This window comes from Rhinolophus hipposideros (assembly GCF_964194185.1).
Source record: "Rhinolophus hipposideros genome assembly, chromosome: 3".
Lineage (NCBI taxonomy): Eukaryota > Metazoa > Chordata > Mammalia > Chiroptera > Rhinolophidae > Rhinolophus > Rhinolophus hipposideros.
In genome coordinates, this window is record NC_138049.1 from 101,850,481 (window position 1) to 101,878,458 (window position 27,978).

Genomic DNA, 27,978 nt, shown 5'->3' on the forward strand with positions numbered 1-27,978 from the left:
CCCTACAGGTCCCCCTTTTCTGTTTTATAAAATAAAGAAAAAAGAGCTCTAAGCCCCTAGGGAACTGTGCCTGTCTTAGGTTGGGACAGTCCATCTCTGTGAAACCTGGTACAGTGACAGGTTTTTTATTTTTTATGTTACTTAGAGAGCTGTCCTCTTACCCGTCATTGGCTATCCAGTTCATCTCACAGGGGAGGAGTCCTGTTTTATGACTCCTGTTATTGGAGATAGGGATCTCCTTGCTCTTGCATCTCCAGTCGGGTATAATGGACCTGTATGGGCTTGGCCTGCAAGGCCTCTATTTGTTGTCTGAGAAAGCGCATGAGTTTATTGAGGAGGATGGGTCCCAGTGATAGTAGGATAAAGCACCAAGTATGGGGCCAAGCAGGGGTAGTAAGCAGGGAAAAAGTCCATTGAATCCAGAGAGGGTTGGAAAGGAGGTCTCTTCTTCTTTTTTCAAGGTCTTCTTGTAATTTTTGACTCTGTCACGAACAATTCCAGATTTGTTAGCATAAAAACAACATTTTTCTCTGAGGGCCAGGCAGATGCCCCCTTTTTCTGCAGTAAGTAAATCTAATCCCCTCCTGTTTTGGAGGACAACTTCTGCTAGGGAATCAACCTGATCTTGAAGATCTTGGATAGTTTCTGAGAGTACCTGGACATCTGATATGAGTTGCCCAGATAATTTATGGTATTGTACTAGGGAATGTCCTATCCCCGCGGACCTGGTGGCAAGTGCGGTGGTGATGCCTAGATCCGCTAATAAGGGAATAAAATGGACTGCACGTTTAGTGCGTCCTGCAATATGTTCGAAAGTCAGGATAGGGACTGGCTCATCTCCTGGAATGATGGATACATCTGGGAGGAGGGAGCCTAGGGCACAAACTCCTGTCCAGTTTTGTGGTAAATAGGTATAGGCATAATTATTTCCACAAATATATACTGATCCATTGGGTGCACACATAGGAGAGGATACATTAATGAAGGAGGAGCAATTTGTAAAGGAGAGGCTTCTAAAAATAACCTCTGTAGTATATTGTTAAAGCCAAGGGGTTGGACTAAAAAAGGGAGAGCTATGTTGCATGAATTAGCAGGTAGAGGGATAGTGAAGAAGCAGTCTTTGAGGTCAATAATGATTTTTAAGGATCCCGAGGGAATAGCTACAGGGGTGGGTAGGCCTGGTTGAAGGGCACCCATAATTATCATTGTTTTATTGACTTCCCTAAGGTCTTGGAGAAGTCTCCAATTTCCAGATTTCTTTTTTATGACAAAGATAGGTGTGTTCCAGGGGGAGTTACTGGGCTCTAGATGCCCTGCCGCCAATTGTTCCTGCACTAACTGATTGGCAGCATTTAGTTTTTCTGAACTTAGTGGCCACTGATCCACCCATATGGGCGAGTTGTCTTTCCAGGATATAGGGTCAGCATGGGGTGCAGGTTGGTCAGAGGCCACTAGTGAAAATGTCCTAAGCCTAATCGAGGCGGGCGCTGGGCAGTAGACAGGGGTTTTTTAATTCCCTGTCCTTGTTTTCCTAATCCCTGACCTGGGAGAAAACCTTGTTTTAACATCTGGGTGGTTATCTTGGCATTGGGGCTGAACATGATTACTCCCATTTGGGATAATATGTCACGGCCCCACAGATTTACTGGGAGGTTGGGTACAATGTAAGGTTGTACTGTGCCAGAGTTATTTTCTTTATCTAGCCATGTTAGGAACTTGGCACTTTGTTTGGGGTTAGTTGTCTGTCCTATGCCTTGTAGGTGAGTAAGTGTGTCAGAAAGGGGCCAAGAAAGTAGCCAGTCTTCTTGTCTAATAATGGTTGCATCAGCACCAGTGTCAATAAGGCCTTTAAAGGTTTTTCCATCAAGTTTTAAATCTAGCATGGGCTTATTGGGGGAGAGATTTTGAATCCAATAAGCATCTGAGGATCCAAAATTCTTTTTGGTGGAGAGGAGCTGAAGGCATTTGGGGATTATAGGGAGGGGGCAATTGATTAGAGGCCAGAGACTGCCAGTCAGGATTAGCGGCAGCTTCCTCTAAATCAGCCTCATCCTCAAGGCTTAACTGATCGTCCTCAGGTGGGCTCGAATTTACATTAAAATCAGGACAATTAGGTGAGGACTCTTCTAGTCCTGAGATAAACTTGTCATGAACACTAACCTCTTGTCCCATTATGAGAAGGAATAAAGACTCTCCTCACGTAGGCAGTCGGTTGGTACAATCCGCCAACACGGACCCAAACGAGATGGCACGGATGGTAACGACCCGCAGACGAATGTCTTTTGGGACTCACCCGGGCCGGAGCGACGGGGGTGTTGGGATGAGAGGAGAAAAAGCCCTTACATGAGCAATCGGTTGGTATAATCCGCCAACACGGACCCCGAGAGGCGACGCGGCTGGTAACGACCCTCAGGCGAAAGCCAGTCGGGACTCAACCGGTCGGGAAATCCTCTGGGTGGACGATTGGAGCTCAAAGTAAGCAGGCAAAATCTCACTCAAACGGTCCCAAACACCTAGAAAACTGTCTCGTTGGTGAACGACTAAAACCCAAAGTGAGCTGAGAGCAGATAAAAAGGGAGACTGGGACAACAGGTTAGGGGAAAGGGGAACCCTAGTCTAAGTGTCTGAGGGGAAGCCTGTAGACTATACATAAGTCTAGAACACAAATATATGTCCCATTTTTTGAAGGAGTCATCCGCTTACCTGTACAGATCTCCCACAAGTTGGGTAGTCTTATGGTGATCAAAGAAGAAATATGCTGCAGCTCTTTAGACCGGACGAACTCAGACGTCTCGTCTTCTAGGAGACTTCAGGCCCCACGTTGGGCGCCAGTTGTCCCGACCCGCGGGACACTACACGAGGGACCCCGAAGCACCTAGAAGGGAGGAAAATGGGAGACACAAAGACCGGAGACAAGACAGGAGTTCTGATCAAGTCTCACTTTATTGCAGCTCAATCAGGGATTATATACATTCTTTTGCTGGGTGGAGGGGCATTAACATAAGAAGGGTTGCTACAAGCTAGCAGTCTTAAGCCATCCGGACACACCCTACAGGATGTGGGTGTTATCTAAAGTAACTTCTTCTATCTCATGCTTCTCAGTTATGTGATGGTGCCTTATAGGCACCCGCCCCCTACAGAGTCTTTAGGGTTTTCTATATATAGCATCATGTCATCTGCAAAGAGTGATATTTTAACTTCTTCATTCTCAATTTGGATGCCTTTTATTTCTTTCTCTTGCCTGATGGCTCTGGCAAGGACTTCCAACACTATGTTGAAAAGCAGAGGTGATAGGGGACAACCTTGCCGTGTTCCTGAACGTAGAGCAAAGGGCTTCAGTTTTTCACCATTAATTATGAGATTAGCTGAGGGCTTGTCATAGATGGCCTTTATTATGTTAAGGTATTTTCCTTCTATACTATTTTATTAAGTGTTTTAATCATAAATGGATGTTGTATCTTGTCAAATGCTTTTTCTGCATCAATTGATATAATCATATGATTTTTGTCCTTTATTTTGTTTATGTGATGTATCACATTGACGGATTTGCGGATGTTGAACCATCCTTGTGCCCCAGGGATGAACCCCACTTGGTCATGATGAATAATCTTTTTAATGCATTGTTGTATTCGATTTGCTAAAATTTAGTTTAGGATTTTTGCATCAGTATTCATCAGAGATATACGTCAGTAGTTTTCTTTTTGTGTGTTGTCCTTACCAGGTTTTGGTATCAGGGTAATGTTGGCCTCATAAAATGAGTTAGGGAGTACTGACTCTTCTTCAAAGTTTTGGAAGAGTTTGAGCAGGATTGGTATTAGATCCTGTTTGAAGGTTTGGTAGAATTCACCAGTGAAGCCATCCGGTCCTGGACTTTTGCTTTTGGGAAGGTTTTGGATGACTGATTCAATTTCTTTACTGGTGATCGGTCTGTTTAGATTTTGCAGTTCTTCATGGCTCAGCCTTGGAAGGCTATATGTTTCTAAGAACTTGTCCATTTCTTCTAGGTTATTCAATTTGGTGGCATATAGTCCTTCATAGTATTCTTGAATGAGCCTTTGTATTTCTGTGGTGTCCGTGATAACTTCCCCTTTCCCATTTCTGATTTTGTTAATTAGTGTCTCCTCTCTTTTTATCTTAGTGAGTCTAGCCAAGGGTTTGTCGATTTTATTAATTTTTTCCAAGAACCAGCTCTTTGTCACATTAATTTTTTCTATTGTCTTTTTGTTCTCTATTTCATTAAGCTCTGCTCTGATTTTTGTTATTTCCTTTCTTCTGCTGACCTTGGGTTTCACTTGTTCTTCTTTTTCTAGTTCTTTGAGGTGTAACATGAGGTTATTTATTTGGGATTTTTCTTGTTTCTTGAGATAGGCCTGTAATGATATAAATTTCCCTCTTAAAACTGCTTTTGCTGCATCCCCAAAATTTTGGTAGAATGTATTTTCATTGTCATTTGTTTCTATCTATCTTTTGATCTCTCCTCTAATTTTTTCTTTGACCCAGTCATTCTTTAAAAGTATGTTGTTTAATCTCCATGTATTTGTGTTTTTTCCTGCTTTCTTTTTGCAGTTGATATCCAATTTCAAAGCCTTGTGATCAGAAAATATGCTTGGTATGATTTCAATCTTCTTAAATTTGCTGAGGCTGATTTTATGTCCCAATATATAGTCTGTCCTTGAGAATGTTCTGTGTACACTAGAAAAAAATGTATAGTCTGATGTTTTAGGATGAAGTGCTCTATATATGTCAATGATGTCCATTTCATCTAATGTGTCATTTAGGGCTGCTATTTCGTTATTTATTTTCTGTTTGGATGATCTATCCATAGCTGTCAATGATGTATTTAAGTACCCTAGAATAATTGTGTTTTGGTCAATTTCTCCCTTTAGTTCTGTTAGTAGATGCTTGGTATGTTTCGATGCTCCCTGATTCGGGGCATAAATATTGATGACTGTTATGTCTTCTTTTGTATAGGCCTGTTTACCATTATGCAATGTCCATCTTTGTCTTTTGTTACCTTTTTCACCCTGAAGTCTAGAGACTTCATCATCTCATATCAGTATGGATATACCTGATTTTCTCTGGATGCCATTTGCTTGGAGTGTCAATTTCCACCCTTTCACTTTGAGTCTACGCTTGTCCTTGTAGCTGAGATGTGTCTCTTAGAGACAGTATATGGTTGGATTTAGTTTTTTGATCCAATCTGCTACTCTGTTCCTTTTTATTTGTGAGTTCAGTTCATTTACATTTAATGTGATTATTGATATGTGAGGATTTCCTGTCATTAGTTTTCTGGTAAGGCTGTGTCTCCATTGTTTCTTTGCCTTGTTGTTGTCTATTATTTCTGTGTGGTGGTATTCTATGACGTTTCCCTCTGTTTCTTCTTTTATTACAGTATATATTTCAGTTCTGGATGTTTTTTGAGTGGTTACCCTTAAGTTTATGTAAAAGAAAGTTTGATATTTAGAGTATTCCAGTTTCTTCAGCACACTTACTTTCTCCATTCCCATATTCCGGTTCAGGCCTTTACGCTCCCCCATTTTATGTTTTGGTTACCACCAATTGTCCCTGTTGATAGTGGTCAAATAGCTTCCTTTAGTATTTCTTGTAGTGCAGGTCATGTATTAGAAAATTCCCTCAGCTTCTGTATGTCTAGAAAGGTCTTTATTCCTCCTTCATATCTAAAGGATATCTTTGCTGTATATTTTATTCTTGGCTCATAATTTCTCTCTTTCAATAGTTTGAATATTTGGTTCCACTCCTTCCTGGCTTGTAGAGTTTCTGCCGAAAAATCTGATGAGAATCTAATGGGCTTTCCTTTGTAGGTTACTGTCTTCTTTTCCCCGGCTGCCTTGAGGATTCTTTCTTTGTCGTTGATTTTAGACAGCTTCAATACAATGTGCCTTGGAGAAGGCCTGCTGGGATAGGGGTAATTAGGTGTTCTATTTGCTTCTTGGATTCGAGGATCCAGTTCGGTCCACAAGTTTCGGAAGTTCTCATCAACAATTTGTTTGAACATATTCTCTGCTCCCTTCTCTCTTTCTTCTCCTTTTGGTATGCCCATTATTCTTATATTGCTCTTTCTGATGGAGTCAGAAAGTTCTTGTAGAGTTCTTTCATTTCTTGTAAGTCTCAAGTCTCTTTCTTCTTCCATCTGTGTAATTTCCAGGTTTCTATCTTTGATGTCACTGATTCTTTCTTCCATCTGGTCAACTCTACTACCTAAGATGGTTATTTCATTCTTAATTTCTTCTATTGAGTTCTTAATCTCCAGAAATTCTATTTGGTTCTTTTTTAAAATTTCAATTTCTTTCGTAAAATCCTCATGTTGTTCTTTGATTGTGTTTCTGAGTTCATTAAACTGCCTTTCTGTATTTTCTTGCATCTCGTTGAGTTTTTACAGAACTCCAATCTTGAATTCTCTGCCATTAAAGTCACATATTTCCATATCTTTAAGTTCCTTTTCTGGAGACTTTTCACTTTCTTTCTGAGCTGTCTTGTTGCCTTGGTTATTCACGGCAATTACTGATTTATTAATTCTCTTCCTAGACATCTACAGGAGTGGCTTCTGCAACAGGTTGATAGGAAGAAGTCTCTCTTTTGTTTTCCAGTACCTGTTGGTAGAATGTTTTATTTTCTATCCGACTGCAGCCTTTTTTTTCTCTCTGTCTCACACAGTAGTGCTATGTTTTCTCTGCACTATTCCAGCTTCTCACACAATGTGGGGATTCCCTGGGAGACAGGCTTCTCCTCTGTTAATAGTTTGCCTGGGTCACAGGGCACAGTGTCCATGTGGGTATGCAGAGAGCTTTTGAAGTACCAAAGCTCTTCCTGCACCAGATTCAGAGCCCATATGTTTCAGCAGTTCTGTTTACTCCTGCAGGGATCCGCCCAGGTAGGTGGGGCTAGGGGTGGGGTGAGTTGTGAGAGGTGGCCCAGAGCAATGGTGGCGACCACCACCACAGCTGGTCCTGCTTCCACAGCTCCCTCCCCTTTGCCTGAACTAGTTGGGCTGCGTATCTGTGTCTGCAGTCCACAGTTCTCAGAACAGCAAATATTCTGTTCTTTTGATCTGCCACTGCTACTGTTCCATTTCTAGCACCGGGCAGGTGCAGGTGGGGCGAGCTCTGGGAGGGTAGGGAAGGGGCGGCTAGTCTCAGTGCTTAAGGCTTCAGTTCTCTGCTCAGCAGTGAAGGCTTAGCCACTGTTTTCAGCCTTCTTCCCTCAGTCTTTTCTCCGAGATCTCTGCCGTGAGCGCTGGGCCCAGCCGTGTTATATGCTGCCCCGTCAGCCCTGTGGGCCATAAGCGGAGCCCTAGCAGTCCGAGTCCTTCCCTCTCCCGCAACTGCGGAAGATCCGGGATGCAGTGAGCTCGGAGCACTGAGCTAGGTCTGCGTCCTTAGCCCGCACGACTCCGTCTCCGCACTTCTCCTCTCCTTCCTCTCCCGCTCGCGTGATTCTTCCACCTTTAGGTGAATTCAGTAGTGGGCCTCTTCGTCTTGTCTGTCTGCTGTGCAGGGAGTCCTTTGTGGAGTTATTGTTGTTCGATTAGTTGTAAATTCCAGGGGAGCTTTACAGAGGCTCACCTCACGCCGCCATTTTGATGATGTCCCCCCATCTGCCTTCTTGACAGGCTATACTGGGGAGTTAAAGGGACTATGCGTCGGCCTCACAATAAGTGCCTTCTCCAATTCCAATACTGTACGACCAATCTCCTCCTGCCCTCCTGGTAGGCGGTACTCTCGCACCGTAACCACGCACCGGGGCTGTGGCAACGTTTGAGGTGGGTGGCAAGCATGCCCGCGTGTCACCGCTTTCACCACCCGGATCCAGAGATGGAACTCTCCTACCGACATCTGTAAGCTGAGGCTATGTAGCACATCCACCCCTAGAATATACTTTGAAACGGGGGAAACATAAACCTTGTAGGTACGAGGAGGAAGCCTTCCTATACCCAGTGGTAAGGAAACAGCTTTTACAGTCACAATCTTTCCCCCATAGCCATCAATGCAGATTGCTGGTCCTGGTAACAGTTCTGGGTTCCCATAAACAAGACTGTAGTCTATGCCAGTGTCAACTAGGGCCAAAACCCTCTGCACATTAGAAGGGGACCAATGTATGGACAGTTCCACGTGGGGCCTCCGGTCCCCGCTTGTCCCCTATGACCGGGTACCTTGGCCCCACCCCTAATCAAGCTGAAAGGAGTCGGCATCAAGAAGCCGCATGAAGTCCTAGAGGGACACGGGTCGCGTTTTCCCAGACTTCTCCTTTAGGCTTCACCGGAATTGCTGTTCCGGACACAACTGTTTCCAAAGTTCCAACAAGAGTGCATTGGGTTGTCAGCCTATTTGTTCCTGATCGACACCTGCTGCCAGAAGATTACGCCACATCTGTGTGAGTGTTATTCTCTGAGGCCCGTGACCTCACCCCCTTGTTTTTGATTTGGGCTTCCAGGTCTCAACTGCTCGGACCCCCTGTCTTAACTTCCTTTGCCGCCGGCTTTCAACATCCCCTAGGGTGGCCATGGCAGTTGTAACTTCATGGATCCATCGCCCCACATAGAGTGTAAGAATGGCAACCAAGGACCCAAAAGCACTCACAGGTGCAGTATCCAAAACCAGATCTCTCCTGCTGGCTGTAAAAAGCTTGTCATCCGGCCCCCGCATATTAGGGTTGAAAATAGCATGTCTCATACCCATTTCATGAATGATTTGAGTAAGTTCCGTATATGACTCCCATTGACTCATAGTGTCTGGCAGCTCGCCAGCCTGTCCCCATACTGTGCGTACCGCAGCAGTGAGCCACTCCGTTAGAGAATGGTTGCCCTTGTCGTGGGCCAACCTATGGCAGTTCCGTAACGTTTGTCGCAGGGACGGATGCACTGTCACAAAAGCCAGCTTTTCCATCTCGCCTGGGGAGCACAGAACGTTGTCTGCTCCCTCATCCCATAAACATAGTAGCCAAGCCTAGACTGGCTCTCCAGGACTCTGTCTATACTGTCTCCCCAGCTCCTGCAACTCAGTGGGAGTGTAAGGGGTATAGGTTGTGAACTCAGTCACAGCTGGGTTGCCTGCAGCAACGCCCCCGGGACCCAAATGTCGCTCAAGTTTTACCTTTTGCTTCAAGATGGGCCGGGCTCAGGGGTTGGGAGCTACATTGTCTCCACTCGCTGCCTCGGCCTCGGCCTCAGAGTCTCCACCTTGGGGACCCTCTTCTAACAGGCGGACCCGAGCTTCCAGGGCCTCCAACCGGGACACCTGGTCTGGCACCTGGGCCATTTCATTAAGTGCATTTTCCATGTTGAGACTCAAGGTTGTGAGGAACATCCAGCCCACGCAGCTGGCTGTCCCCTTCGCTTCCTCCGGCAACTGCTCAGCCAGAGCCTGCAGGGCCCTCTCCACATTGGCTGGAGAGCCATCCATGTCCTCCCACCCCTCCTTGGGGGTCCAACTCCTGAGAACAGTGGCCACCGGGCACCACACACTGTGTGAGGGCCACATGTCCTCCTGCCCAGAATCAGACACCATTTCTACCTGGCTGGAATCTTGCTCACCACACCAGGCATCCAAGTGGGTGGTGGCCCTGGCGCAAGACTTCCACAGTTCTAGGAGCCAATGGCATCAGCAGCCTACCAAAAAGCTGGTGATGCCCGCCATGGCCAACAGGGAGGCATGCCATCCGGAGGCTCGAGAGGACCACCAATTCACCGAGGGGTCACATTTCTCCCAGGCAGATTGTGTTTCCTGTTTCTGGCGCTGCTCCCCATGGGCTTCCTGAGACTGAGTTTTCACACGCACAAACTGCTCCACCATCTTTCAGAGAATTGTGGCCGGCACCATACCCTGCTCACTGCACCATTTGTCATGCGGGGAGGCTTGTGGGGTCTCTAGTCCCACTCCCCACATAAGAATGCAGGACATGGTGAGGCCAAAAAGGAACACCCACGGAGCCATAGAAAGGGAAGTCATACCACTGGAGTCTCCCTGGAGGCTGGATCCGCACGACCTGCAATCTGCTGTCCTCTTCTCTGCCTGCCAACCAACTAATGAAGCAACGCAGCCACGGCAGTTATATCAGTGGCTAATTGTCTAACTGGTTACAGCTGATGGCCATCTACTACCCGAGCCAGCACCTTTCCACATGAGGCCGAGAGCCTGGAAACTGCTCTCAGGGACCCTGTCCCCACAATCAATTACTAAATAATATTGGAATACATCAGTGCTTCCAGGGGACTGTGATATCAGCAAAGCTTGCTTGCCTTGGCACTTTCCTAACTCATACAACTGACCCTGATGGTCCGCTGGGGCTTCTGCTGCTTCTCCTGAGTGCCTCTTGTGATATATTAGCTGATGCTTCTGCTCTTTCTTTGTAGCTGAGTTCTTGAGGGCCAAATACCTTGTTGCTGGGTAGGTTTGTTTCTAGGTATTGCTTCTCAAACCTAATTTGGATCTTCGGTTTGTAAAATCACTGCCCAAATTTCTGATTATAATCTAAGGAAGCAGGTAGAAACAAAGTAAACAGATGTTGCATAATTGTTAATTATACAAAATATATCCATCTGCCATCTATGTTTGTGGGGACAGAGTCCCAGAGATCAGTTTCCAGGCTCTCGGCCTCATGTGGAAAGGTGCTGGCTCGGGTAGTACATGGCCATCAGCTATAATCAGATGGCCATCGGCTACAGCTGGGTGTCCATCAGCTCTTACCGGTTAGCCATTAGCCACTAATATAACCGCCGTGGCTATGCTAGGCGGGTTGGCTGGTTGGCTGATTGTGGATCGTGTGGCTCCTGCTTCCTGTGTCTCTAATCCAGCCGCCAACGAGAATATAGTGGTATGACTCCCCTACCTATGGCTCCATGGGTGTTCCTTTTTGGCCTCAGTGTGGGAACAGAGCCCCAGAGAGCAGTTTCCAGGCTCTCGGCCTCACATAGAAAACTGCTGGCTCAGGTAGTAGATGGCCATCAGCTGTGACTAGTTGGCCATCGGCTGTTACCGGTTAGCCATTGGCCACTGATACAACTGCTGTGGTTAAGCTCGCAAGGCGTGGCATGGTGGAGTGTTGATTACGGATTGCAGAGAAGCGGATTGCAGCTAGCAAGTGAGGTTGGTGGCAGAGATAAGTGGGAGGCAAGTTGCGGACAGTGTGGCTCCTGCTTCCTGAGTCTCCAACCCAGACTCTAGCAAGAATATAGTGGTGTGACTCCCCTATCTATGGCTCCGTGGGTGTTCCTTTTTGGCCTCACCATGTCCTGCATTCTTGTGCAGGGAGCGGGATTAGAGATGTCGCATGACACCCCACATGACACATGATACAGCAAGCAGGATATGGCACCGGCCAGAATGCCCAGAGGGGTAATGGAGCAGTTTATACGTGTGAAAGCTCAGCTTCAACAGGCCCGTGAGGAGCGGTACCACGAACAGAGGTATGGTCTGCCTGGGAGACTCAAGCCTCCAGGTGGCACACCACCCTCTTGGCCATAAACGGCGTCATCTTCCTTTTGATGATCTGCTGTTGCTGTAGGCTCCAAGGATTATGGACATCTTGCACCACGGCCACCAGCCACTCAGACACATGGAGCATCGAGCAAGATTCCGGCCAGGGAGAAATAGCATCTGACTCTGGGCAGGAGGACATGTGGCCCCCACACAGTGTGTGGTGCCCGGTGGCCACTGTTCTCAGGAGTTGGACCCCAAAGGAGGGGTGGGAGGACATGGATGGCTCTCCAGCCAACGTGGAGAGGGCCCTGCAGGCTCTGGCTGAACAGTTGCTGGAGGAGGCGAAGGGTACAGCCGGCTGCGTGGGCTGGATGTTCCTCACCGCCCGCCCTGAGTCGTAACATGGAAAATGCACTTAATGAAATGGCCCAGGTGCCGGACCAGGTGTCCCGGTTGGAGGCTGGAAGCTCAGGTCCACCTGTTAGAAGAGGGACCCCACAGTGGAGACTCTGAGGCAGAGGTGGAAGAAGCGAGTGGAAACAATGTAGCTCCCAACCCCTGAGCCCGGCCCATCTTGAAGCAAAGGGTAAAATGTGAGCAACCTTTGGGCCCGGGGGCATTGCTGCCGGCAACCCAGCTGTGACTGAGTTCACGACCTACACCCCTTACACTCCCACTGAGTTGCAGGAGCTGGGGGGGCGGTACCGACAGTGCCCTGGACAGCCAGTCTCGGCTTGGCTACTACGTTTATGGGATGAGGGAGCCGACAACATTCTCTGCTCCCCAGGCGAGATGGAAAAGCTAGCCTTTGTGACAGTGCGACAAAGGTTACAGAACTGCCATAGGTTGGCCCACGACCAGGGTAACCACACTCTAACGGAGTGGCTCACTGCTGCAGTACACACAGTGTGGGGACAGGTTGGCGAGCTGCCAGACACTGGGAGTCAATGGCAGTCATATACGGAACTTACATAAATCACCCGTGAAATGGGTATGAGACATGCTATTTTCAACCCTAATATGCGGGGGCCGGATGACGAGCTTTTTACAGCCAGCAGGAGAGATCTGGTTTTGGATACTGCACCTGCGAGTGCTTTTGGGTCCTTGGTTACTATTCTTATGCCCTATGTGGGGCGGCGGATCCATGAAGTTACCACCGCCATGGCCACCCTAGGGGACGTTGAAAACTGGTGCAAAGGAAGTTAAGACAGGAGGTCTGAGCAGTCGAGACCTGGAAGCCCAAGTCAAAAGGGACGAGGTCGCGGGCCTCAAAGAGTAACACGCAGGCAGATATGGCGTGATCTCGTAGCAGCAGGGGTTGTTCAGAAAATAATAGACCGACAACCCAATGCACTCTTGTTGGAACTTTGGAAACAGTTGCATCTGGAACAGCAATTCCGGCGAAGCCTAAAGGAGAAGTCCGGGAAAACGCGACCCGTGTCCCTCCAGGATTTCATGTGGCCGCTTGAGGCCGACTCCTTTCAGCTTGATTAGGGGTGGGGCCAAGGTACCCGGTCATAGGGGACAAGTGGGGACCGGAGGCCCCATGTGGTAATGTCCATACATTGGTCCCCTTCTAATGTGCAGAGGGTTTTGGCCCTAGTTGACACTGGTACAGACTGCAGTCTTGTCTATGGGAACCCAGAACTGTTCCCCGGACCAGCAATCAGCACTGGTGGCTATAGGAGAAAGACTGTGACTATAAAAGCTGTTTCCTTACCACTGGGTATAGGAAAGTTCCCCCACCCCCACCCCCGTACCTACAAGGGTATGTCTCCCCCTTTCTGGAATATATTCTAGGGATGGACGTGCTACATGGCCTCAGCTTACAGACGTCGGTAGGAGAGTTCTGTCTCCAGATCTGGGTGGTGAAAGCGGTGACATGAGGGCATGCTCACCACCCTCCTCAAGTGTTGCCCCCGCCCCCGTATGTGGTTACAGTGTGACAGTACCACCTGCCAGGAGGGCAGGAGGAGATTGGTCATACAGTATTGGAATTGGAGAAGGCTCATATTGTGAGGCTGACGCACAGTCCCTTTAACTCCCCAGTATGGCCTGTCAAGAAGCCAGATGGGACCTGGCGAATGACTCTGGATTATAGGGAGTTAAGTAAGGTGACACCACCCTTGCATGCTGCAGTGCCTTCAATACACAATTTGATGGACCGTCTGACTGTCAGCCTGGGGACATATCACTATGTAGTGGACTTGGCCAATGCTTTTTTCTCCATTGACATTGCACCCGAGTGTCAGGAGCAGTTTGCTTTTACTTTTTTTACTTTGGGACAGGTCGCAGTGAACCTTTCAATCCTTCCGCAAGGATACTTGCACAGATGCCTGCTATGATTGTGCCGTCTGTGCCCAGGACAGTCCCCAAAGGCGGAGGCTCCCCTGGGAGACACAGCAGATTACACGAGGGAGGGTGCCCCTCACTCACTGGCAAGTGGATTACATTGGACCCCACCTAAGACACACAATGCGATGTATGCGTTCACAGCAGTGGACATTGCTACGGGGTTGATGTTTGCTTGGCCGTGTCCGGCTGCGGACCACCGGCATACAGTGGTCGCTCTTACACGGCTGTGCGCCCTCTATGGGCGCCCCAAGTCATAGAAAGTGACAGGGGTACCCATTTTACGGGGCAAGAAATGCAGTGCTGGGCTGCCAGGATGGACGTGCAATGGTTGTTTCATACCCTCTACAATCCACAAGCAGCTGGCATGATTGAATGCTACAACAGCCTTTTGAAATGAGGTTTCCGGGTGTCAAAACACCCTCCCACCATGCGCGACTGGGCCTCGCGTCTATGGGATGTCCTGAGAGTCCTGAATGAGAGACCACGGAAGGGAGAACCGGCACCAGTAGAAGCTCTGCTACATCGAACAGCCACTCCCATTGAATTACAAGTTACCACCAGTGAGACTCTGTTAAAGCCAGGCTACGGCAGAAATGGAAACATTTTGCTGCCAGCATCCACGTGCTTGAAAGCAGGGAAACGGCAGCAATGGACTTGGCCCTGGCAGGTCAAAAGCCCCCACTGTCGATGGTTGGGCCTGATAGCCCCATGGGGGGCCAGTTTGACTCATGATTTGCAAGTGATGCCAGGGGTGGTGGCTAAGTGGCCACCGCAAGCGACTGTAGTATACGGAGGTCCCGATACGGGATGATTTTGCAGGGAACCTATGTGCTCTCACTATGGCCTATTATGGGGTCTCGTGTTCTGTTACATGTTGAAACTACGAAAGGGACCCCAAGCACTGCCATAAAGGTCTGGTACCACAAACTGGGAAAGGTGCCAGTGGCAGTGACCCTCCTTTCCCAGGGTAAAAAGCTAGTATATATTCTCCCAGATGGAAGGGATTTGCCATTGTTGGTTCCTAAGACTACCGTTTCTTTTCGTCCATAGGTGTCAATAGGCTAATACGGCACAGGGCCCCTCATAGAAGACGCTTATCGGGTAGATTGTGAGGAGAGACCCTAGAGGGGTGGAGTGTGGGGACAGAGTCCCATAGAGCAGTTTCCAGGCGGCTCTCAGCCTCACGTGGAGGGGTACTTGTTTGGGTAGTTAATGACCATCGACTGTGATTGGATGGCCATCAGCTGTGGTGGCTGGCCATTGGCTGTAGCCAGTTGGCCAACTGGCTGCTGCTGTAACTGCCGTGACAGCATTGGTTGGTTGGCTGGTTGGCAGGCAGAAAAGTGAATGGCAGACTGCGGATCATGTGGATCCTACTTCGTGTGTCTCCCTCGCCACCAGCGAGAACATAGTGGTATGACTGCCCTATCTATGGCTCCGTGGGTGTTCCTTTTTGGCCTCACCATATCCTGCATTCTTATTGGGGGCGGGAGCTGAGACTCCGCATGACACCCTCATGACAGCACCCCATTTGGGACCCCGTCCCGCTCAGGAGTTCTGACCCTTTGCTTTTTAATAAACTATCCACTTTTACAACTCCTTGCCTCTCCTTGGTCCAGGCTTCCATTCTTCAGTTTCATGAGACACGATCCCGGCACTCACTCAAAATGACTTCTACATCACTGTTTTTTAATCTGTTTTTCAGGTATAAGAAAATTTTTTCCTAAGCTACTTATGACCTACAGCAATTTGGTAAATTATACCTTTGTATACAAAATTAAACCATTGGTCTTTTCCTTCCTACCTGATGCCTCCAGATTTCAGGTCCTCTTAACTAATCCACAATTTAAAGGTGTTGACTCTTGGACTCAAGTTTCAATTTAAAGAAAGCTCTTGCACCAAACTTGACAGTTCAACCAACAGAACATTTGAAATTTAAAATGAGTGGGAAATGAAGCAGATCACATCTGTTGTGGACAGCTAACCCAAGATTCCGGACCAAGCCTGTATAATTCCCCTACCTTTCTTCTCACTTTAATTCCTTCCTATCTTACAAAAAAATGAGAGGTCAGTCACTCACTGTAATCATTGTTGTTTGCTTTTTCCCCTTAGTTTCTATCTGGGCAGGTAACATTGGACATCATCTTTAAACCTACTTCACACGTCCAAATGCACCCTAATTACACACATAGACGACGACGTTTCATGCCTCATGTCAGCCCCTGTGAAGTCACCAGATTTGGAAGAATAGGTTTTTCCTTATTTTTCCATTTCCTTAAAATGGAAAAATACATGATTATCAACAAATCAGAAGCCCTGGAAGAAATTGCTGGATACCACTAAAACATAGCCGACCAGGAAAAATCTTTAAATTGCCTTGTGTGAGTTATATTGGGCAGCAGAATTGCTCTTGACCAGCTCCTAGCTGAGCATGTGGGCTTTGCTCTGTTGTTAATACTTCTTGTACTTGGATGAAACACCTCTGGAAAATAGAACTAAATAAAATTCAGGCACAAACCAAATGACTAAATACAGTGCCCACTGACACCTCAGGTTTTTTAATCTTCAACTAAGTCTTGATCCAATTCTATTCTTCCAATTGAACTTAACATTCTATTTGCTATTATAAAATACTTGCTGTTCTAAAACCGTTTGTTTTGCTCGTCTTGATGTTATAAGGACACCACTCTGATAACAGTTGCTCAACATCTTTGAAATGCTCACTAAGGCCTGTGAGACTTTATAGAAAAAAACCTCAAGAAACTACAGATGGTGTCTGCCCTTAAAGGAAAACGATGGCAAAGCCTTCCTCTGTGCTGGAGCTCTTGCTGCTCCAATGCAACTAAAGTTCCTAAGAACAAAGAAAACCAATTTCCCTCCATCTTGGGACATGATGTACAGCAATGACTTTTCCTGGCAATGAGAGACTGACAGTGGCACGACACCCCGAAAATGAGCCGTCTTAACAATGGAGGGCCAAGGACGCTTTACTGACCGATCAGTGCCGCTTTCCAGTGATTTATCAGTGATGCTTTGAAGGAAAGATGTTGATCAAAGTGAGGGAAATGTCAAAAAAATATTAAACAGAGCCACTTTAAACTGGAGTGGAGCTGCCATCCCAGAGGAACTGCTTTGCACATCTTATGTCTCAAAACTCTGAAATGTTAAAACCAGGTAAATAACCTTTACACTGGGCCTAAAGCAACATTATGTCTCAAAGAACAGTTTGCAAAGATAGCAGGAAAGCAGTTATTCTGACTACTGAACTGAAAATTTTAATTATTTACAATTAGCATCACTATGTTGTTATTTGCACCAATAGAAATGTCTTCCTTCTATTAATGTAATTGCTCCCCTTCCCTTTCTCATAAATACCCATCGCTTCGGCTTCCTAACAGGAATATACTACACTTGATCTTAGCCAAAAGGCCGAGAAGCGATCCTAACAGGAATATTATGTGTGTTTCTGTCTGAATCAATGCTTCCCAAATAGCTATTCTTTTTTTTTTTTTTTTAATCTCAAATGTTTGTTGCTGCTATTCACTTCAAAAGCTTTTTTTTATTTTTAGGTTAACACACCCATAGAAAGAGGTGGACGAATCATAAGTGTACAGTGGATTTTCCCAAAGTGAACGTTGGGATAAGCAACACCCACATCAAGCAACATTTCCAGCTCCAGGAAACCCTCTTGAGACGTATTCAGTCATAAACCAACCTCTCCCCAAGTAACTCATAGCTTGATTTTTAACAGCAGAGATGAGTTCTGTCAGGTGTTGGTAGAATGGAATCTTACAGGGGAAACCCATTGGTATCTGCCTTTCATTCATCATAATGTCCCCAGGTCTCACCCCTAAGGCCACGTGTGGTTGTGGATTATTCATTCCCATGGCTACAGGGGGTCCATTATATGAACAGGACCACACTTCTGTCCTCTGACGTTCATGGGCATTTGTGTTATTTCACAAATCATGCTGCTATGAACGATTTTTTCATATATTCTGGCGCACACATACATGTATGTCTAGTAGGTATATAAGTAGGAGTAGAAATGTTGGGTCATAGGGCGAGTGAATGTTTGGCTTTAGAATGTACACCCAAAGAATTTTTCAAAGTATTTGAATCAATTTACTCTCCCACTAACAATATATGAGTGATACAATTAAATTTTTGCCAACAATTGATATTGTCTGACTTTTTCACTTTAGCCATTCTGGGAGGTGTGCAATGATATCTTATTATAGCTAATTTGAATTTCCCCTCTGACTAAACCATTGAGCAATTGTTGTAAATTTATTAGGCATGTAAATATCTTCAATAAGACACTGGACTGGACTAATTGTTAATAACTGAATGGGACTCTGTAATGGGCCAGCATCATTTAACTGTTCCAGTCCTTTTGTTATAAATGGATTTGTGGTCAAAGACCTGTGATATAATAAAAAAAAAATTGATCTTTGTCCCCAGTTCCTCACACAGAGCTGCTAAAACCTTTGAAATATCCTGAAGGAAAGATTGTTTTTGGGTGCCAATGAGATGACTCTTGGCTGAGGGGTCCTAGAGAGCTTCAAGATGGGGGCTGGTCACCAAAAAGACCAGCCATGATTAGAAGGTTGCAACTTTCAGCCTCACTCCCTGACCTCTGGGGAGAGGAGCTCGAGGTTGAGTTCAATCACCAATGGTCAATAACTTAATCAATCAGGCCTACATCATGAAACATCCATTAAAAAAAACAAAACCTAAATCAACAGAATTCAGAGAGCTACCGAATTGCTTATCACATCCACATGCTGGCAGGGTGACACACTCCAACTCAGTGACACAGGCTCCTGCTCTTGAGACCCTTCCAGCCCTCACCCTACGGACCTCTTTACCTGGTGCTCACTTGTATCCTTTATAACCAACTGTAATACTAAGCTTAGCATTTTCCTGAGTCCTATGAATTGTTCCAGCAAATTATTGTACTTGAAACGGGGGACCCTCAACTTACTACCCACATCAGACAGAAGTACAGGTAACCTGAGGACCTGATACTTATAACTTGCGTCTGAAGTGAGGGCGTCTGTGGGACGGAGCCCGTACCTGTGGGGTCTGATGTAACTCCAGGCAGTGGCAGAATTCCCTGATTGTGGGACACCCAGGTGGTGTCAGAGCATGAGAGAATTGGTTGGGTGAAGGGAAAACCCTAACCATCCCACAAAGAGAAATGGAGAGTACGAGTAAACAAGTAAGCCTCTACCTTTGATATAATTTATTAGTCCCTGTTCTTTTAGCTAAACCTGAGTGCCTACAAAGTACCAGAGAAAGTTCTAGTCTCAGACCTTTGCTCCAAGACATTCCCACTGGAACAGACGCTCCCCCAGGGCAGCCATTTTTCTGACTACTTCAGTGATGGTTCCCAGATGCAGACACTGTCACACATCTGGCACACGCCCAATGTCAGTGAATAACCAGTGACAGCGCCTCCCTGTTCTAAGGACAGTATCTTTATTATGCTGGTCAAATGCTGTTTTGTGGCAGCTACAGCACCAAGTCGCCTAATACTGGCATCAGGGCCACCTCCACTTTTCTCACAGGTGCTGCTCTCCTCCCTCCCCCCTTCTTTCTCCCGCACCTGCCCTCCTGCTCACCACAGCAGTTATATTTCCCTCTTCAGGCAACAGTGAGCCCCGGATTATGGGTCCTCTTTTCCAACCAAATATAAATCTCAAGTAGACGCTGCTTCATAAATCAGTTTGGACTGGAGCCAGCACTAGAGCTCAGGGCAGGGAGAGAGGGCGGCGAGCAGAGCAGAATTCCAGCAGGACCTAACCTAAGATGAGAAATTACGGGATTCCTCCTCTGCTCATTCCAGAATCTGGTTCCTCTGATATTTTGGGAAAAGATGGAAAAAACAATGAAGCGCTGGAAGGAGGTGCAAGTTGGATGAGCCTGAAAATTCCTCTCAAGCCACAGACTCCTGTGTGCAGGGTCCCCCGGGCCTTGTGGGGACAATGACAGGCAAAACACCTCCTGCTGCTGACAGACAGGGGACACCCAGAGGAGAACGAGAACAGGTCTCGTAACGAGAACAAACAGAGTCATATTCCTCTATAGAAACAACAAATGAACACCCAAAGGATGGGGTTGAGGGCCAGGCCAGGCCTGAGCCTTGGTGACCCGGCCACACGAAGCCGTCACTGACATGACCAGACCCGAGTGATGTTCGAGTCCCTGTGATCACAGGTCCTGCTGGAACAAGGTCCTACTGAAGGGACGAGGACAAAAGGGCAGAAAGGTGACCCCACCGAGGACTGACCACGTCAGAGCCCATGATGCACTGAGTCCCGACTGGGCTCAGGCCGCGTCCACGCTCGGTCCTCACAGCCTCTTCTGTCTCCACCCACAACAGACTCAGCCCAGCAAACACACGGATCCTGGAGGTTCTCAGTGCTTCCATTTATTTGCTCTGCAACTTTAGTATTTTCTCCTTCAATTAACCCATCAACCCTTCATGGCAAGAATTGAAAAAACAGATTCATGTCCAGATTCTTATTTCAACAGGAAGTAAGAAGTAGCTGCTCAGAGTAACATGAAGGAAAGGCGGGGATGGAAACAGCCTCTGCTGGAACAGGACAGAGGGTCAGGGAAGACACTCGGTCAGTGTGGGGAGGGGGCGTGGAGGACAGGGAGCCGGCAGTCTCCCAGCTCCTCACATGATGTGAGAGGAACGCAGACACACTCAGATGCCCTTTGCAGAAAGAGAGCTCAGAGCTTCCTGTGGCACAAAGTGGGGGCATGAACAAATCTCGCATCATCAGTCCCCCACAAGGCAGCTGTCTCACGCTGTAGCAGAAAATAATCATGAAAAAATTCAGGTTAGTGGCTGTAAGTGGTGACATTCTCAACAGTCCACCGCTGCTCAAACTGTCCCTAAGAATCCCCAGTACCCAGTCCTGTCCCCTCTGCCCCCCTCCCTCTTCAGGCATCCAGGTCTCACCTTTAGAAGCTGTGAGGGACACATCAGAGCCCTGGGCACTGTCACCACCTGGGAGAGAACAGAACAGGATGTGGTCAGAGCCCACAGCACATGAGGCTAAAGGAGGAATCATGGGGGTGGGTGAGCTCCCCCAAGGGCTTCCATCTACACTATTCCAAGGGTCGCAGGGATCACCCCCCTCCATACTCACCTGCAGCCTGAGTGTAGCTCCCTCCTTTTCCACCTGCAGGAAGAAAACATCACGTGAGAAGCCAGGAAGGAGGCAGGACCATGAGGTCCTAAAGGAACCCCCTAGTCCTCGACCCCAGAGAAGTTTCCAGAACTGTGACTACAGACCCACAGCAGAATCAGGAAAGCTGAGGAAAGTACATGTGTGGGGACTGGACCCACCGCCCTCCTGGAGGTCTGTCCTCAGCAGGGACCCTCCGCTCTGACCTGTGACTATTGAGAATCAGGTCCCCGTCACCAGAATCATCAAGGTGATAATCCTGTTCCTCGTGTTCACACGGGCATCAATAGTGTTAGAAATAGGGCCCCAGACAGGGAACTCACACGTCTGTGTGGATGGTTGTCCCCACAAACGAGGCAGGACACACGTCCACATAGGGATGAAACCCCCAGTGGGACAGGACACCTCAGTCCCCGCCCCTTCCCTACCTGAGCGCTTCCTGCTCCACAGCACAGCTCCAGTGACCGCAGCTCCAAGGACGAGCAGCCCAGCAATGACGCCCACCACCATGCCAGGGGGGATGGCGGCCTGAGGAGGCGGCTCTGGAAGGGAAGGGCAGGTGAGGGCCCTGACCCCAGGCCTCAGCCCCGACCTGACGTCCTCCTGACGCCCCTGCTTTCCCTGAGAAGAGGCCCTGTGCCCACGGCCCCTCCGTACCCCATCTCAGGGTCAGGGGCTCGGGCAGCCCCTCGTGCTGCACATGGCACGTGTATCTCTGCTCCTCTCCAGAAGGCACCCCCACGGCTGCCCACTTCTGGAAGGTCCCGTCCCCCGCGGGCCTGGTCTCCACGAGCTCCGTGTCCTGGGTCACGTCCTCCCCGTCGCGCTGCCAGGTCAGCGTGATCTCCGCAGGGTAGAAGCCCAGCGCCCAGCACCTCAGGGTGACGTCACGGTCAGGGGTGCGGTGGTGGGTCACGTGTGCCTTTGGGGGGTCTGAGGAGAAGGGTCAGAATATTCAGGACGTTTGCCCCCCTCAGGGGACACGCCAGCAGTGGTCACGTGACCGTCCTGAGAGCGGTCAGGACACCTGGGGGGGAGGGGAAGGGAGCACAAAACCAGACACCACACTGGACACAGGCATCGGGATAATCTCTGGTCTTTAGAAAGTTCTAGAATCAGGTGAGACAGCCCGTCAGAGGCAGGTCTCCGGTGGAGAGAAAAGGGTTCCCGGTCCTGAGCTGGGTGGAGGCCACGTGACCCAGAAAAGCGGGGTCAGAGCTCAGTCACACTGTGTGCGGGCCGCGAACACGGCCTGAGAGAGAAGGGCCCGGGGTTCCCAGGGCAGCGGCCGGGGTCCCAGGGAACCGCTGGTCGTTATTTCTGGGATGGTCCCCCCTCCAACCTGCGAGACCGCGCCCCTAAGTGTCCCTGAGAGAAGGGCCCCGGGTTCCCAGGGCAGCGGCCAGGGTCCCAGGGACCCGCTGGTCGTTATTTCTGGGATGGTCCCCCCTCCATCCTGAGAGACCGCGCCCCTACGTGTCCCTGAGAGAAGGGCCCCGGGTTCCCAGGGCAGCGGCCGGGGTCCCAGGGACCCGCTGGTCGTTATTTCTGGGATGGTCCCCCCTCCATTCTGCGAGACCGCGCCCCTAAGTGTCCCTGAGAGAAGGGCCCCGGGTTCCCAGGGCAGCGGCCAGGGTCCCAGGGACCCGCTGGTCGTTATTTCTGGGATGGTCCCCCCTCCATCCTGAGAGACCGCGCCCCTACGTGTCCCTGAGAGAAGGGCCCCGGGTTCCCAGGGCAGCGGCCGGGGTCCCAGGGACCCGCTGGTCGTTATTTCTGGGATGGTCCCCCCTCCATCCTGCGAGACCGCGCCCCTAAGTGTCCCTGAGAGAAGGGCCCCGGGTTCCCAGGGCAGCGGCCAGGGTCCCAGGGAACCGCTGGTCGTTATTTCTGGGATGGTCCCCCCTCCATCCTGCGAGACCGCGCCCCTAAGTGTCCCTGAGAGAAGGTCCCCGGGTTCCCAGGGCAGCGGCCGGGGTCCCAGGGAACCGCTGGTCGTTATTTCTGGGATGGTCCCCCCTCCATCCTGCGAGACCGCGCCCCTAAGTGTCCCTGAGAGAAGGTCCCCGGGTTCCCAGGGCAGCGGCCGGGGTCCCAGGGAACCGCTGGTCGTTATTTCTGGGATGGTCCCCCCTCCATCCTGCGAGACCGCGCCCCTAAGTGTCCCTGAGAGAAGGTCCCCGGGTTCCCAGGGCAGCGGCCGGGGTCCCAGGGAACCGCTGGTCGTTATTTCTGGGATGGTCCCCCCTCCATCCTGCGAGACCGCGCCCCTAAGTGTCCCTGAGAGAAGGTCCCCGGGTTCCCAGGGCAGCGGCCGGGGTCCCAGGGAACCGCTGGTCGTTATTTCTGGGATGGTCCCCCCTCCATCCTGCGAGACCGCGCCCCTAAGTGTCCCTGAGAGAAGGTCCCCGGGTTCCCAGGGCAGCGGCCAGGGTCCCAGGGAACCGCTGGTCGTTATTTCTGGGATGGTCCCCCCTCCATCCTGCGAGACCGCGCCCCTAAGTGTCCCTGAGAGAAGGTCCCCGGGTTCCCAGGGCAGCGGCCAGGGTCCCAGGGAACCGCTGGTCGTTATTTCTGGGATGGTCCCCCCTCCATCCTGCGAGACCGCGCCCCTAAGTGTCCCTGAGAGAAGGTCCCCGGGTTCCCAGGGCAGCGGCCGGGGTCCCAGGGAACCGCTGGTCGTTATTTCTGGGATGGTCCCCCCTCCATCCTGCGAGACCGCGCCCCTAAGTGTCCCTGAGAGAAGGGCCCCGGGTTCCCAGGGCAGCGGCCGGGGTCCCAGGGACCCGCTGGTCGTTATTTCTGGGATGGTCCCCCCTCCATCCTGCGAGACCGCGCCCCTAAGTGTCCCTGAGAGAAGGTCTCCGGGTTCCCAGGGCAGCGGCCGGGGTCCCAGGGACCCGCTGGTCGTTATTTCTGGGATGGTCCCCCCTCCATCCTGCGAGACCGCGCCCCTAAGTGTCCCTGAGAGAAGGGCCCCGGGTTCCCAGGGCAGCGGCCGGGGTCCCAGGGACCCGCTGGTCGTTATTTCTGGGAGGGTCCCCCCTCCATCCTGCGAGACCGCGCCCTAAGTGTCCCTGAGAGAAGGGCCCCGGGTTCCCAGGGCAGCGGCCGGGGTCCCAGGGAACCGCTGGTCGTTATTTCTGGGATGGTCCCCCCTCCATCCTGCGAGACCGCGCCCCTAAGTGTCCCTGAGAGAAGGGCCCCGGGTTCCCAGGGCAGCGGCCGGGGTCCCAGGGACCCGCTGGTCGTTATTTCTGGGATGGTCCCCCCTCCATCCTGCGAGACCGCGCCCCTAAGTGTCCCTGAGAGAAGGTCCCCGGGTTCCCAGGGCAGCGGCCGGGGTCCCAGGGACCCGCTGGTCGTTATTTCTGGGATGGTCCCCCCTCCATCCTGCGAGACCACGGCCCTAAGTGTCCCTGAGAGAAGGGCCCCGGGTTCCCAGGGCAGCGGCCGGGGTCCCAGGGAACCGCTGGTCGTTATTTCTGGGATGGTCCCCCCTCCATCCTGCGAGACCGCGCCCCTAAGTGTCCCTGAGAGAAGGTCCCCGGGTTCCCAGGGCAGCGGCCGGGGTCCCAGGGACCCGCTGGTCGTTATTTCTGGGATGGTCCCCCCTCCATCCTGCGAGACCACGGCCCTAAGTGTCCCTGAGAGAAGGGCCCCGGGTTCCCAGGGCAGCGGCCGGGGTCCCAGGGAACCGCTGGTCGTTATTTCTGGGATGGTCCCCCCTCCATCCTGCGAGACCGCGGCCCTAAGTGTCCCTGAGAGAAGGGCCCCGGGTTCCCAGGGCAGCGGCCGGGGTCCCAGGGACCCGCTGGTCGTTATTTCTGGGATGGTCCCCCCTCCATCCTGCGAGACCGCGGCCCTAAGTGTCCCTGAGAGAAGGGCCCCGGGTTCCCAGGGCAGCGGCCGGGGTCCCAGGGACCCGCTGGTCGTTATTTCTGGGATGGTCCCCCCTCCATCCTGCGAGACCGCGCCCCTAAGTGTCCCTGAGAGAAGGGCCCCGGGTTCCCAGGGCAGCGGCCGGGGTCCCAGGGACCCGCTGGTCGTTATTTCTGGGATGGTCCCCCCTCCATCCTGCGAGACCGCGGCCCTAAGTGTCCCTGAGAGAAGGTCCCCGGGTTCCCAGGGCAGCGGCCGGGGTCCCAGGGACCCGCTGGTCGTTATTTCTGGGATGGTCCCCCCTCCATCCTGCGAGACCGCGCCCCTAAGTGTCCCTGAGAGAAGGGCCCCGGGTTCCCAGGGCAGCGGCCGGGGTCCCAGGGAACCGCTGGTCGTTATTTCTGGGATGGTCCCCCCTCCATCCTGCGAGACCGCGCCCCTAAGTGTCCCTGAGAGAAGGGCCCCGGGTTCCCAGGGCAGCGGCCGGGGTCCCAGGGACCCGCTGGTCGTTATTTCTGGGATGGTCCCCCCTCCATCCTGCGAGACCGCGGCCCTAAGTGTCCCTGAGAGAAGGTCCCCGGGTTCCCAGGGCAGCGGCCGGGGTCCCAGGGACCCGCTGGTCGTTATTTCTGGGATGGTCCCCCCTCCATCCTGCGAGACCGCGCCCCTAAGTGTCCCTGAGAGAAGGGCCCCGGGTTCCCAGGGCAGCGGCCGGGGTCCCAGGGAACCGCTGGTCGTTATTTCTGGGATGGTCCCCCCTCCATCCTGAGAGACCGCGCCCCTAAGTGTCCCTGAGAGAAGGGCCCCGGGTTCCCAGGGCAGCGGCCGGGGTCCCAGGGAACCGCTGGTCGTTATTTCTGGGATGGTCCCCCCTCCATCCTGCGAGACCGCGCCCCTAAGTGTCCCTGAGAGAAGGGCCCCGGGTTCCCAGGGCAGCGGCCGGGGTCCCAGGGACCCGCTGGTCGTTATTTCTGGGATGGTCCCCCCTCCATCCTGCGAGACCGCGCCCCTAAGTGTCCCTGAGAGAAGGTCCCCGGGTTCCCAGGGCAGCGGCCGGGGTCCCAGGGACCCGCTGGTCGTTATTTCTGGGATGGTCCCCCCTCCATCCTGCGAGACCGCGCCCCTAAGTGTCCCTGAGAGAAGGGCCCCGGGTTCCCAGGGCAGCGGCCGGGGTCCCAGGGAACCGCTGGTCGTTATTTCTGGGATGGTCCCCCCTCCATCCTGCGAGACCGCGCCCCTAAGTGTCCCTGAGAGAAGGTCCCCGGGTTCCCAGGGCAGCGGCCGGGGTCCCAGGGACCCGCTGGTTGTTATTTCTGGGATGGTCTCCCCTCCATCCTGCGAGACCGCGCCCCTAAGTGTCCCTGAGAGAAGGTCCCCGGGTTCCCAGGGCAGCGGCCGGGGTCCCAGGGACCCGCTGGTCGTTATTTCTGGGATGGTCCCCCCTCCATCCTGCGAGACCGCGCCCCTAAGTGTCCCTGAGAGAAGGGCCCCGGGTCGCTCTCTGGTACCGGATCTGAACACGCGGGCGGCCTCCATCCCCCGGGGTCGGGGAGGGGGCCCGGGTGTGGGTCCCATGTCCTCCCTCCCCGCAGGAGCCCCGCGCCCCGCTCACCTGCGCGCAGCAGCGTCTCCTTCCCCCTCTCCAGGTATTTGCCGAGCGACTCCCTGCACCTGCCCTCAAAGTAGCCCCTCCGTCGCTCCGCCTCACCGGCCGCCTCCCACTTGCGCCGGGTGATCTGAGCCGCCGGGTCCGCCGCGGTCCAGGAGCGCAGGTCCTCGTTCAGGGCGATGTAGTCGGCGCCGTCGTAGGCGACCTGCCAGTACCCGCGGAGGAGGAGCCCGTCCGGCCCCACGTCGCAGCCGTACATCCTCTGGATGGTGTGAGACCCTGACCCCGCCCCGCCGTCAGCTCCGACCTTTAACCCCGACCTTTAACCCCCATCAGCTCCGACCTTTAACCCCCGCCCCCCCGCAGTGATGGCGCCTGAACTGAAAACGAAAGCAGGTCCAAGTCCCCGCGGGCTCTTCCCGGGTGGAGGGGCCGGGCGGGTCCCGCAGCCTCGGGGTGACGCTCGGACCCGGAGACTCGGGGGGACCCCGGCCCGTCCGTGGGGGTCGTGACCGGGACCCGGGCCGCGTCGCTCACCGGCCTCGCTCTGGTTGTAGTAGCGGAGCGCGGTCTGCAGGTCCACTCGGTTAGTCTGTGCGTTGCCCTTGGCTCTCTGCGTCTGCTCGTCCCAGTACCCCGGCTCCACCTGCTCCACCCACTGCCCCTCCATCCACGCCGCGCGGGGCTCCATCCTCGGACGCGCCGCGTCGCTGTCGAACCGCACGAAATGCGTGTCGTCCACGTAGCCGACTTCGATGAACCGGGGCTCCCCGCGGCCGGGCCGGGACCAGGAGGTGTCGAAATACCTCATGGAGTGGGGGCCTGGGGACGGGGAGGGGGGGGATGAAACCCAGGCGCCCCCTCCCGGCGCGGGTCCCGGGTCCAAGGGCGATGGGCCGGGGGGGGGGGGGGCCCGGGGGACGGAAACGGGGGGACGGAGGGGGCGGGGGGCGGGCGGTGGGGACACGTCCTCCCCGGGTCCCGCGCCCCCACCGGGCGGTCCCCGCGCTTCCCCCCGCGGAGGCCGTTCCCTCCCGGCCCCGCACTCACCCGCCCGGGTCCCCGTCAGGCCCAGGGCCCCCGAGAGCAGCAGGAGGAGGGTCCCGGGGCCCATGACGCGCCTGCTCGGGGTTTGGGGACAATCTGCGTGCGGGCGGGTCCGGGGACACTTTATAACCGGAAAGGCGGTGACGCTGATTGGCTTCTCTGGAACCGGACACGCAATGGGAGTGAGACCTGCGGCCGCGTCACGAGTTTCCAGGCAGGAGGACCCGACACAGGTTGTGAGAAGGAGAAGTGAAACCGCGGGGAGTGGGGACTCCCCGACACTGAGCTTCCCCCCCAGACTCCGCCCTCAGGGCACCTGGGACTCTCCCTGACCCCTCCTCCTGCTCTGAGCTCTGTGTCACGCTGTCACCCTGAGTCCTGACCCGGGGGCTGTCTGAGGAGCCAGGGCTCAGCCCCTTTTCCTCCCCGTCTCTTCCCGGGATCC

General features: G+C 52.3%; 1 protein-coding gene across 1 annotated transcript; it reads right to left on the reverse strand.

Annotated features, from left to right (window-relative positions):
* Positions 1-20,206: 20,206 nt before the first annotated feature.
* LOC308493836 (class I histocompatibility antigen, Gogo-B*0101 alpha chain-like) lies at positions 20,207-27,810 on the reverse strand. The gene is made up of 8 exons (XM_081040654.1): positions 27,537-27,810; positions 27,024-27,308; positions 26,490-26,765; positions 21,653-21,928; positions 21,424-21,537; positions 20,957-20,989; positions 20,767-20,814; positions 20,207-20,612 (listed from the first exon to the last, which is right to left on the reverse strand). Exons 1-8 carry the CDS (start codon positions 27,598-27,600, stop codon positions 20,608-20,610), a joined length of 1,101 nt encoding a protein of 366 aa, XP_080896780.1. The 5' UTR covers positions 27,601-27,810; the 3' UTR covers positions 20,207-20,607.
* Positions 27,811-27,978: the final 168 nt, after the last annotated feature.